At 38.4% G+C, this 13,452-nt stretch overlaps 1 protein-coding gene across 2 annotated transcripts in view; it reads left to right on the top strand.

Annotated features, from left to right (window-relative positions):
- mdga1 (MAM domain containing glycosylphosphatidylinositol anchor 1) overlaps window positions 1-13,452 on the top strand; it is a 221,418-nt gene that overhangs the window by 133,202 nt on the left and 74,764 nt on the right. For both annotated transcript variants that reach the window (XM_075462887.1, XM_075462877.1), the window contains exons 5-6: window positions 4,429-4,625; window positions 7,057-7,189. In XM_075462887.1, the coding sequence (XP_075319002.1) occupies window positions 4,429-4,625; window positions 7,057-7,189 (330 nt within the window). The remainder of the gene's footprint in view (window positions 1-4,428; window positions 4,626-7,056; window positions 7,190-13,452) is intronic.

The following is a 13,452-nucleotide window of genomic DNA, read 5'->3' as shown; positions in this document are numbered from 1 at the left end:
CCAAACTTCTGCCGTAGTACACATAGGCTCAAGCCTGGGGTAATAAAATACAATAATAAAAGAAGGATTCAGTGATGATGAACGAATCACAGCCTTTAGCATCCAGACTGCGTCTGAGGCAGAGGGAAGTCCGCCCCAAAACCAACCCAGAAGCAACGGTCTCCAACAAAAGGTTCCGCTTCGCCACCACCGCTCCCATACCAATCCCAGGACAGCACTATAAATGCTTTGTTCACAAATGAACATGGCGAAATGTAAACAAAATACTGTTTGCTCATTCTTGTAAGAAAATAGAATAAATTACATATAAAAATACTTCAAAATTATAAAACAACCAAAATAATGTGGTGGCATTTTTAGGTGCACCACATCTGCTTTATCCACATGTATCAGTCAAAAATGAGGTCCAATCTCAGGGACAACTAAAATGTCTCTGTGTCAGCACCACAATGTGATGTCAAAGCAGAAACTCACGACAGAACTCTTAGAGCTGCTTGAAACAAGGAATCTTTGTTGTGTAATAAAAGCTATGGCTAAGAAAAGCAGTGCAGTGCAGTTGATCTAAGCTGTGTGTAAAGGCAGGACTTTGGGGAAATCAGAAACTTCATTAAAGTTTCATATTGTATTTCTGTACACTTGCAGTTTCACCTTGCATCTCCATTTACTTATGTACCCAAACTGACACTCACCATTGGAGTTTGTATTATAAAAGCTTTACCAACACAATTGTTATGAAAAAGAACAAAAAAAAAAGATTGCAAAAGTATTGCCATCATTAAATGGCCTTAGTAAGGGGATTTAAAAAAACGCAAGGCATAAAATGTTTGTTTTGAGGATGGCAGTTGGCATGATAGTGTGGCATCATTATGAAAATAAATGCCAAGCACTTAATCTTAACATCAAAATGTACCACTTGATAAGGTGCATACTATGCTATTCCAGACGTGTGATGTTTTGTGTTTATTGTGTCAATCTGTCCCTTTTCTTTGTCCTAACATTGAAACAGTGTATGGAACAGTTTAATAGAATAGTAGTAAACACTGACACTTACTCACACTCTGCTACACATTCATATGTAAATGCACTACTTGGGCTTTCATCAGCTAGGATTTCCTCTACATTGCAAATGATCTGTAAAAAACACTGAGAAATCCCATGTCACTTATGTGTACATGCACATATTCATATATTCATAAATTTAACCATTTTTCCCATCCCCACACACACACGCTCACACATATGTGCAGCACATATTTATATATATATATAATATATATATATGTGAATAGATGCCAGAGTTGGGGGGCAGATATCTTTGAAATGGTATTCTTTTTGTCCTAGTCTGTGTGTAGTTGTCTCATACATGATAATGTCCATAGGGGTATGAAGACAAAGGAAACAGGCATGCTCTCTGCAGAGAAGAGTGGAATCCACAGAAAAACAGACACTAACACTTTAACACTTCAACACTTTAATAAAAATCGATAGTATACATTGTCTTTGCTCAATTTTAGAGTATTTTAAATTCTTAATGCCATTGCACGTTTTTGACGGTATATTCACATTTTTACAATGAGCGCTCCGATAACCTGTGCTACCTCACAACTCTGTTCTCATACTTAAAAAAGTTCCAGCTCGCATACACACAAGTTCAGCTTCACTTCGAAATGGTGTCTGTGCAATCGGATTCACTGCTGCTTGTACAAATGTCTTGCTCTTCAGTTAAAGCCCCTCTCCTTGCATTGAGACCTCTTTAGCATGCTTGCAAAATTCAAGCTCTCTCATTTTGACATTTTGCTCTCATACTGCTTTGAAATAACCTTGCCAAAAATCAAAAATCACTAGGATGCCAGATACGAAGATAATACGCTGCCATCTTGTACGGTAGATGAACCCGCTTTACTTCACAGCGTCCTCTCCTGATGATTACTGATTAACTGGGTTCAGCAGGGCATACGTAATTTCATTGTGTTCAGCTCAGTGTTATTCATCTGGTCAAATCAAAAGAAACGATATTTCATTGCACTTTACAGAGGTTTTTAATTCAAACCCAGTTCTACACAACTGAATTCATTATTATGTTATCTGCATATCAGTGCTTATGAACTGAAAAGATACAAACAGCAGAGTCTAGTTAAAATAGGAACAATTTAAAAAACATAACTGGTGATGTCAGGCATAAATGCATATGCACAATCTTTTGACTATTGAATTAAGACAGTCTTTTTGTGCCACAAATATTGGTCCTATGTTTCCTCAGCAAGAATATATAATTTCTCGGGGTTTGTTTAATTGTATAGCAGAAACATGCTACATGATCATAAAACTCAATGTAATTTGTGATTTAAAACCTTTGAATTTACTGTACTATATATTTTTTTTTTTGCAATTTATCTGTGTTCAATGCCTGTCAAAACATGTCTTCTTTTTTGGGGGGGGGCGAAGTTGCCTGTTATGAGTGGACCCAACACTGGTTCATCCGTTGAGTTAGATGCTTTTTTTATGCTTAAAAGATTCATATGTCATTGTTTAGTGGCATAAGAAACAAAAATGCACATTCCTCTGAAAATGTTAATGCACAATGACTCAACTAAAAATGATTAAAAAAGTATCCAAAGTCCAAAGGAAAATTTGGAAAAAGCTCCAGAAAGCCTGGAGAACTATTGCTCAAGAGCACTTTAAAAGATTACAATTAGTAATTACATTAGTGTCTGAGAAGGACATTTGTACAAGCAGCTGTGAATGTGAAAGCAGAAACACAGTTTTGTGCTGAAAATTGACATACAAGAAGTTACTTTTTGGGTAGAGTTTCAGAGAGAGCAGTGTATCTCAGAACATACAGTATATCTGGAATATGGAGCGCTATATTCCCCTTTACTTGTATTACTTTTTTTGCACACTTAAATGCACTTAGGAAATGTTTTGTTGCAAAGTTATTGTTAAGATGAAGTGATGAAACATTTGTAGTCACAAGTTCACATGCAGTTTTAGTGTTTTACCTATCATGTCTCACTTTTATTTCCCATAACATTCAGGCAAATAGTCTGTAGCTTTAAAGCATGCAAGGTAGTTCTATCTTAATTTATGATTTAGCAAGCTGTCCCATGAGCTTGTGGTTTACCTTTCATCTAAAAAAATAAGTTGTTTTGTTATGCGGTGCGGTGCGGTTTGTAACCACTTCAGTGAACTCTTTGTGTTAATGTACCAGTCTGTCCCAGAGCTCTAACATTCAATCCACAAAAGGGCTCCTCTGCTATGTTTAAGCTGCACTCTCATTGATGTTCCAGACGTGAGTGTGTGTGTGTGCATACACATGTGTGTGTATTAGAAACGGCCCTGGTGTGACAGCTGTGCTTTTCGACAATATTTTCGAAAATTAAGCATGCTTATATTCAAAAGTCTCCAACCAAAAAAATACAGAATATAGATTCCCTTTTTCCATCAAATCAGGTAATTTGATGGTGCTTATGAAGATATTGACTACACTAACATCTCACTTCCTTTGGAAAACTTACACAGTGCTCTCCTTGGAGGGTGTAAAGTTGTCAGATTTGTTGACACTCTAGAAAATCAGAGAGGGATGGGGGCAGGAAAGGTGGAAAAAAAGGAGCTAAGGAAGAAGGAATAAGGTGGAAAAAATGGTACCCATAGTTATGCTGGAAATTGTTTTCCAAATATTTTAATTCTGAAACTGTCCAATTAGACAGCAAAAAATCATGATTACTCGCACACATGCACACACACACACACACACACACACACACACACAAATCTGTATCCTGTCAGAGATGGAAGCAAAAAGCGAGGAGGAAAGGATAGACAGAGAGATGGGGATGTGGAGCGAAAGTGGCAGTGAGGTTTGGAGAGAAACCAGGGGAGAGCAGCGACCATGCTCGTGACAGCAGCTGAAATCCTATCTGGTGGAGGAAAAGGGAGATGACACTCCCATGAAGGAAATTCTCAGGGAAAACGAAGGAAGTTGGGTAGGGGAGGGGTTGGGAAATAGAAATGACAGTAAAATGTATATCAGTGCAGTGTGTGGGAGTCACAGCAAGTAAAGGAAACTGCTCAAAACAGAGATTGTTAAGACATTTGTGCTTTTAGAAACATGTGAGTGTTTTGGAAGTTTTGGTCAGTGTGGGTGGCTAATTCAATCAAGACTCATTTTCTCTAAACAGTTATACCAAATTTTATTCCTGCCATGCATAATATTGCAAATGTTTTGTGCAGATAATATTATCATTAGAATACAATTTTTTTTTTTTACTGGACAGACTATATATCATACATTTTGTTCTTTGATTTGATGTGAGACGCTAAAGGACAAAAAGCTTCTTGAATGTGACAACTGATAATATCCCTTGAGAAAAATATCAGTCTTCATGATTCAAGTTTTTTTTACTGTTTTTTATTTTTATTTTTTTACAGACCTTGACACCCCAGTTCTGACGGTGCACCAGACCATCAGCGATGTGCGTGGCAGTTACTATCAAGAAAAAACTGTGTTCCTGCGCTGCACCGTCAACTCCAACCCTCCCGCACGATTTATCTGGAAACGGGGGAATACGCTCATCGAACAGAGCAAGGACAAAGGAGTGGACATCTACGAGCCTCTTTACACTCAGGTGTGCAGGCACTCCCTGATGTTTGCTCTACCCGCCAACATGTCTATACCCTTCTGTTTTCAAGTTTGATGCTTGGCTTTAGAAAAATATTTAACTCCCTTGCCTTTTGTTGAGCTTTCTGTCTCAACAGTATGTGTTAACATGGACATTATTAAACCGCTGCGGTTGTTACCATGGCACTTCAGAGGCTTTGGAATCAAACTGACCCTTCAGTAACCTCTCCCCACCCTGAACAGTACTTGCACAATACATTGAATTCTGCCAGACAGGTCCGTCAAGCTGTGAATTTTCTCTGCATTCTGAAACCTTGTGCATGGGCTACAGTTACAGAAAAATGTGGCCTTTAAAGGCTTAAGACAGCTAAGAGATTATGGTTTTCCTTTTTTTGCCTTCCTGGAATCACATTGTCCTTTAAGAAACTGGTTAAATTGTGTCAAGATGCTGTCATTGGTAAGTTGAGCTGTACACTCAAAAGCCCTGTTCATGTATGTTAATTCAACACAGTGCTGAAGCTAGTCCTGTAGTCTGTCAATGTTAGTAGCTCAGTCAATTCAGTTTTAGTTATATAGCACCAAATCACAACATTATGCCATTTCAAGGCACTTCAAAGAAACACTCCTTTTCAGACCAAATATATATATATATATATATTGTATAAACAAATATATACAGTAATATAAACCAAAAGATTGCATCGAAACTTCTCTTTGATTCAATCCAACATCCTGAATGTGCACAAGGCAACGGTGGAACGACAAAACTCCCTTTTAACAGGAAGAAACCCTGAAGAACCAGACTAAGGAAGGGCGGCCATCTGCCTCGACTGGCAGGAAAGAGGGGACAACCAGAGCCATAACACCACGCCAGGGAGGATTGCTGAGAAAGAGAAATACAAGTTAATGACAACAATAATGTCACCTGTACATGGAGAAAAAAAAGAGAACAGAGTGAGGAAGGTCCCCTAGCAGTCTAGGCCTCTAGCAGCATAACTATGGGATGTTCCAGGGTCACCTGAGCCAGCCTTAACTATAAGCTTTATCAAAGAGGAAGGTTTTAAGCCTAATCTTAAAAGTGGAGTGGGTGTCCTGCTCTTTATTGGATTTGTGCAAGGCTTATCCTCCAGCAATCCCAGAACAACTCATCACTCCAGATAATGTTACTTTTGTGAAACACATTAGTCCTAATCCCCAAGCTTTTTTTTGTCTCAAAGTGTTAAAAGTGAAGCATACTAGTACAAAGATGCTTGAATCTTATCCCTTCTTTGGTTGCCCAGGAGTACATCTTACATTCCTTTCATCTTACTTTGGTAGTCTTTGCCTCAGACTTTTAGCATAATATCAATATTCTTGTTCCCTTTTTTCAATTACAAACAACTTGCTAAGCTAATATTAGCTTAATAACCTGCCTCAACATAAAAATCTATGGTTGCCAGACTAAAATGAAAAACTAGTTTATTTAAATTCCCCCTTTTTTTTAACCAAATTACTGGGATTTATTTTTGGTATGAAAACACAAATATATGTTCTGTTTACCTTTTATGCATGCATGCCGATCCATAAAACTGATTAATTGGACTTAATTAGATCATTTATTGCCGTCATGCAATTACCAAACACATTTCAATTACTTACTTGTCCAGCTTGCTAACAATAAGTTAACAAAGGAACCTAATAAACAAGACTCTAAGATGGATCCCCAGGCTGAGCACACAAGGCATGCATTAGAACAGCTGTTCCCTTTCCCTCCACTTATCAAAGCATCAGTCAGCCACAAAGCAGAACCCCTGGAGTTCAATTAACCAGTCAGCAGAGCTCTTCCCTGCGCTGCTGAAGACACTCTTATCTCATCGCCTTCTCTATCAAACACAATGTCTTGATCTGAAAAATCATCAGCGACGCTGAAAAGGATGTGCGACTAGTTTTGTGTGTTCAGGACAGCGCGTAGGCTGTGTCTACATCAGAGGCTCAGAAATAGCTGTTGGGATAGTAAGAAACATGAATTTATGGGGGGGCTTCGTTTTCATGTTTGCCCTGACATTCAGATCTGTTTGATTTTACTGATGGTGTCACGCAAAAAGCCGTTTAGATCTGCAGTCATTTAGCTGATTATGAAGACATGCAAGACTTTCAGACGCAGTATGTCTGTGGGTTCGTCCCTGTGTGTATCTCACCATGTTTACACAACAGCAGCTTTTTAGAAATTGAAATGACTTTTACCCCAGTTTTAGAGAAGTAAAGACAAAAAAGAGAAGCTTTAAACTCTCTCATTGTTGAAACTTTAGAAATAATGCAGCGGAGATGTGGTCATGTGAGATGTTTAGAAAAATGTTTAAATGTGCCTTTAAGATGAATCACACAAATGATTCTGTGTGAAAATACTTTTTTACACTCCAAGTGTATGTTTTTTTTTGTTTTTTTTTTGGCCCATCTAGGGTGAAACCAAGGTGCTGAAGCTGAAAAACCTGAGACCCAAGGACTTTGCTGACTACACCTGCCAGGTGTCTGTCCGTAATGTGTGCAACATTGAAGACAAGTCCGTCACTTTCAGGCTTACAAATGCTACAGGTAAGTTTTTTTTGTTTTCTATAAGACATTTTATTTTCCTTTACTTCACAGAAAAGTGCTTGAGAGGCCACAGTCAGACACTTGCATATTCTCTCACACAGGCATTTTTCGTATCAGTGTCTTCCTTTGATTCTTTTGCTCCTTTTCTCATTCTTTGATTCTCCCATCGCATCTGACTCTTCTCTTCACACTTGCTGTATCATTGCTCATGAATCTCTTACGCTCTGGCTCTCTCTCTTAATGTTAAAACATCTTTCATCTTAACCTAAGCAGGAAAAGGCGTTCTCCTTTCACGCTCTCATTTTCTCACGTTTCAATATTTTTCTTTCTCTGCCTTCTTTTCTTTCTGTGCATTTTTCTTCTCTGGCTTTTGGCTCTCCACTGAAATGTGATATCGGTGTCTCTATCTTTTCGCCTGCCTCCCTGCGTGCCACGTCATCTGCCTGTCTAGTTTCTCTGTTGCTGAGAGCTCATCTCTGGGCCGTCAGCTGTAATTCAGTTGTCACGCTCCCTGTTATCTCCAATTCTCTCTGCACCGCTCTGTCCATCTACACGCCACCGCCCAGCAACTCTGTTACTTACGACAACATTGTTGCCGTTGACAACCCTGTCAGGTTTGTTACGGTCAGACTGATACACCATAAGGGAAAGGCCCATGCTTGTGCTGTGGATTTCAAAATCAAATTCTGCTGTGTATTTTTTTTTCCTCTCTTCCCCTCTTCTAGGCACATTTTGTAAATAGCAGTGAATCAAAATTCATCAGGTCTTAACCATGCCATGAAATGAACCTTGGATGAACAACACGTTTGTATCACTCAGTGACATTATTCATGTCACAATAAATAAGCCACAATGCATAAACACTGTGTGAAAAACACACCAATTTTTGCAGCAATAAGTAAGAACTTTCTGTACGATGTTATCAGTATCTCACATTGTTGTGAGGAAATTCTATACCACTCTTCTTCACAATGTTTCTTCAGTTAATTTAGGTTTGTTGGCATTCATTTATGCCCAGCTCTCTTAAAGGGATAGTTCGCCTCTTTTTACATGAAGCTGTATGACACCCAATATTAGCAATATCATTTATGAACATTGACTTACCCCCTGCTGCGTCCTGTGAGCCGAGTTCCAGCTGAGTTTTTCGTTGACGAAGGTAGTCCGGCTAGTTGGCTGGGGTCCCGAAAATAAAGCGTTTTGCTTCTCAAAACAATATGCGTTCAAAAGAGTAATACATTTGCATCACAAAATCGTCCATCCAGAAAAAGTCAGACCTCACAATCGCTTGGTGCTATTTCTCTCTCCCTTCGTATCACTACGGGCAGTGTAAACTGTGCAGACCGAAGAGCAGACCGAGCAGTCCCCTGCTTCCGAGCAGTAAACACCGTAACAGGTGCAGCTATCGCTAGGTGGCTGAACACATTGATATGAAGGGAGGCAAAAATAGCGCCAAGCGATTGTGAGGTCTGACTTTTTCTGGCTGGCCGATTTTGTGATGCAAATGTATTACTCTTTTGAACGCTTATTGTTTTGAGAAGCAAGACGCTTTATTTTTTAAGCCCCAGCCAACTAGCCGGACTACCTTCGTCAACGCCAAAACTCAGCTGGAACTCGGCTCACAGGACGCAGCAGGGGGTAAGTCAATGTTCATAAATGATGTTGCTAATATGGGATGTCATACAGCTTCATGTCAAAAGAGGCGAACTATCCCTTTAAGGTTCCACCTGTCCCATTTGATCAGGTCTGCACATTGCCTGCCCCATTGCATTGTCTTGATTCTTTGCTTTTTCAGCCATTCTGTTGTAGATTTCCTGATGTTCTTGAGATCATTGTCCTTTTTTATGACCCATTTCAGCCATACTTTAGCTGCCAGAGTTGGCCTTACATTTTGACACTGGAATACTTTGGTCCATTCAATGACTGCAAGGTGTCCAGGTCCTGTTAAAAGTCGTATGATTTCTATAACAATAAGAATAAGCTGTTGGTTATCTTACATGCCAAATGTAACTTCATTAAATCTCGAAACTTTTTGTGAAAATAAAACATTAATACTCCCTTTAAGCAATACTTCGACATTTTTCTGTAATGCACTCTTTTAGATGAAAAGGTCTATCCCACGCTAATGTTTTTTTTTTTTAGCTGCAGCAACCAACCTGCCTTGATTTTGATCAAAGGTAACACAATCTGCCAACCAGCGCCTCGAAGGCTCTGTAGTTTAAACATGCAGCTCATTAATTGTCTCCATGGAAAAAAGTGAGCCATTTAAACAGCAAGTCATATAATTATCATGAGGTTTCCAGGAAGCAATTGGACACTCTTAAAAGTCACTAATAGTAACCAACATATTCTCCGGCGCAAGACAGCATACCATGTCTTGAGCCGGAAATGTTCAGGATAGTTCAATTTATGGTATTTTAACTTACAAAATGACCATGTCATACATTTCACTCTGTTTTACCTCTGTGTGATATGAAGTATGTTTTTATGATAGGCAAAAAAGACCATGTTTTTTTTTTTCAAAAATATACTGAGGTCATTTTGAACTGATTGAAAGGTTATCAATTGAGCAATAAGACCTTGGAGAGATAAGACACAAAGCTTCCCAGGAGTCCACTAAAGTACTTGAAGGCAGGAAAGATAAAGCAAAACAAAATAAAACTCTTTAAAAAGCTGTGATAACATCAAGAGGAGAAGAAACAACAAGCACAAAAAAGAAAAATGGGCTGGAAATAAAAACTAGAGAATAACTCAAGCAGAAAGTGAGAGAAGGCCACAGCTTGCTGAAAATGATCAAGGAAAAAGAGTGATGCTAGTTAAGCAGTCTTAGGTGAATGTAATGCAACAGACAGAAAAGCTTTTAATCAAAGCAGTTATTACATTGGATCAGAAATGATGGATTGTGATAAGTCAACAAAAAAGAATGGCAACTAGGATATCATGAATCTTAAATTTTGTGCATTGTTTTCCTTTAGCAGACATAAAAATGACCATTATTAAAACCAATAGGTTGGGAAGGAAAATGGTCTTAACAGGCCTTAAGGCTTATGCTGTGTGTGATGGGTGTTCTTCACTGTCAGTGCTATAGCCTTGCTCTCCTCTTCTCTTGGGCTCCTGTGGTTGAGATCAATCGTAGCCCAACAGTGCAGTTAACACACATACAAAGACACACACAAATACACTGCAAACCACAACAATCACCGTCTGCCTGGCATCAGGGCTCAGAGACTTGCTAAAACAGCCAATCTGTCTGGACCTCACAGCCTCACAGAGTGATGGAAAGCACACTGCTTATTGTCCGTGTGTCTGTGTGTATGACAGCAAAAGAGGCACAGACATGGTGAAAAAAAGAAGAATGGAAGTGTCATTGAGTGTAAGTGTGCCGTTTTTTTCTCCAGACCTGGTGCAAAGAGCACAGGTCCAGAACTAACTGGATAAACAGACTGTTTGAGTAAAGAAGGGAAGGGAACTATTTCACTACAGATCCCATTACAGCACTGGTATAGATATTTCTGATTGATCTTCCTATAGCTAAATTTACTGAAGTTTCCAAATAGATGCCTACCCCTCCTTACATGTATGATAAAGAAAAGATATATCAGAATTTGCTAAACACTTTTTGAGGTATATGAATAAGTAATATTGTTGTGTGAAACTGATTTGAAATTCAAGTGATAGCCAGATCAATTGCATGTTGTTCTAGGTCACACTAATGCAGAGATATAGAAGTTTTCAAAGGGCTCACGAACTTTCAGGCGCAGCTGTTCAGTGGCTATTGTTGAGTTTAAACATATTTAGGTCACAACTGCCTCAGAGACAATGTAAAGTACAAGTGACCAAGCAAAAATCCTTTTCTGACAACTGTAAATATCACAGTACTATCTTAGAAAATCATATCACTGGACTCATATAATTAAAATGACATTGAAATAATCAGAGCGACAGACAGGGAAGCATTGAATTGATAAAAAAGAAAATTACAAAAGACATACAAAACAGTGAAATGCACAGGGATCAAAGATGGGAAGAGAAACAGATGGCCATAGATACAGATTCAGAGATTATAAAAGAGGAAAACAAGCAGTTGCTCTGTTTTTTACCCTCTAAAATATTTTTCTAATGAGCATATTGTGTTATTTCCCACTGAGTTCCCTGTTTGTCCTTGTAATATCAGTCACTGCTTAGATTAGACTCATCCAACGGGGTCACACTATCATGTCTGATTCACTGCACTGGGACAAGGGGATTTATTGATTTATATATCGTAATCCCAGCCTGAGATTTAAGTATGGAACTTCCGCCCTCCAGTGACCAAATTCTCGCTCCTTGACTCTCATAAAAAGAAACATGGGGGGAAAGCTTCCCATCCTATTTAGGATGGTGCAGTATTGGGGAGGGGGGAGCAGCAGCGTATGTGGAAGGATTTAGTTAGTGTTAAAAAAATAAAAATACCACTGCGTGATATGAGTGATATGACTTGTTAATATTTTGTCTGTTAAAAAAATGTAACTAAATTTATCATGAAATGAAATGATTAATTAAACCTCTAATGTGTTGGAGACTGATCTGCTGTCATTAGGATGATAATTGGCAAACACCAGCCTGTGCCTTTACTTTTTGTTTGGTTTGATTTGTTTTGTTTTGTAGAGTAATTACTTTTGAGTTTACCTACGGGATTTTTGACTGATAATTCTTCTGGCGTCTCAAAACTTCATCTATGAGACAGTTGAAAAGTGTGACACGTTGCAACACAGACTTTACTTTAGAAAATAGTGACAAAGTAAATAATTGTCTCGTGCAAAGTCTTAGTTTTGCACCCCACCAGAATTCCTCCCTGATTCTCCAGACTAAGTATGGGCTGACTGCTGTCTACTGCAGGTATTCGGTGGCATGTTCTCTGTCCAACTTTTTATAAAAAGAATTTGCATTGCCATAGATCATATTTCTTTCAATATAATGTGATTCTAAGCTCTTAGCCATTCTATCAAAAGACAGGTAGTCTATGAATGAACCAGAAAAAGACAACGGTGGCTGAAACTCCAGACAGGTGAGTAATTGAGACAAGCCAGCAGGCTAAGCTTTAATTAATAAATAAAAAAAATCACAACTTAACCAATGTATTGAAATACTTGGCTAATGCATATTTTAAAAATTACCAAAAAAACTATTTTATGATTGCTTGCCAGTGACTGCTATGATTAGAAGCATTATTTTTTCAAGTTGTGAGCCTGTCCATCAGTCCCAACAGTAAAGAAAATTGTGCCAAAATAACTCACTAAAGTATAATATTATGAAATAACATTTAATATCCACAGGGTTGATAATCCTTCCAGAACAGACTTATGAGTAGGGTTAGGTCATCTCCCGATGAGGAGACGATCAGCACCACCACCAGGGCCAGCAGGAAGTTCCAGAGCTACACCAGGGGAAGCAGAAAGGAGACATGACAAAATAAGTCTAACAAAACACGATTCTTGACAGTAAATTGTTAATTCAACACAAAATGTCTCCAGTAGTAGCCCATCTGAGCTAACTTAAAATAAGGGTGTGTGTAGTCTTTTTAGTTGAAAAGTATAGATGAAAACAGTTATATCACATAAGAAAAGAAGAAAAGAAAAGCTAAATGTTTTTTCCCCTCATTTCCACAAAAGCAATTGATGGGTTTTGTGAAATAACTTAAAGATAATGCAGATCAGAGCTATTGGTTTATAAAGGCCCTGCCTTTGATAGGCTTGAAAAAATATTTAATATGAAGCCCTAATTTTTTTAATGTGATCATTTTGAAACATTTTTTGAAATATGAATGAAATAAAAGTAAAATAACATAAAATTAAAACACTGCCTACAAAAATCTGACTTGAAAATAAGGCCTATGGCTGATGTCTTGGATGTACGAAAAACAAGTACTGTGATTTAAAGCTTTGGCAGACAGCATTTACCAGTAAAAAATAAATATGGGTAGGTTGATTCAGTGTTTTATTGATAATGGCAACTCTTACCAAAGTATACTCATGCAGTAATATGACAGTGGTACAGGTACCATATGTAATATATGAAGAAATCAGCAGGGTTGCAAACTGTGCGATGTATGAATTCCTCATGTTAAGTTGAAGATCAGTGGGCAGTCTGCAATGACTGTATTTTGCACTGCATGCAGGAAGGAGGCATTTGTTACCTGGTTGTAAACCGCTGTGCTGCACATAAATCCCATTACTTTGGGAAGAGCACTGGCTGATCTCCCCAATGCCATCTCCCACGCATCCCTA

This window comes from Odontesthes bonariensis, chromosome 1, assembly GCF_027942865.1.
Source record: "Odontesthes bonariensis isolate fOdoBon6 chromosome 1, fOdoBon6.hap1, whole genome shotgun sequence".
Taxonomy (NCBI): Eukaryota; Metazoa; Chordata; class Actinopteri; order Atheriniformes; family Atherinopsidae; genus Odontesthes; species Odontesthes bonariensis.
The sequence above is the reverse complement of the archived record's forward strand: the minus strand, read 5'-3'. Positions and strand labels throughout refer to the sequence as shown.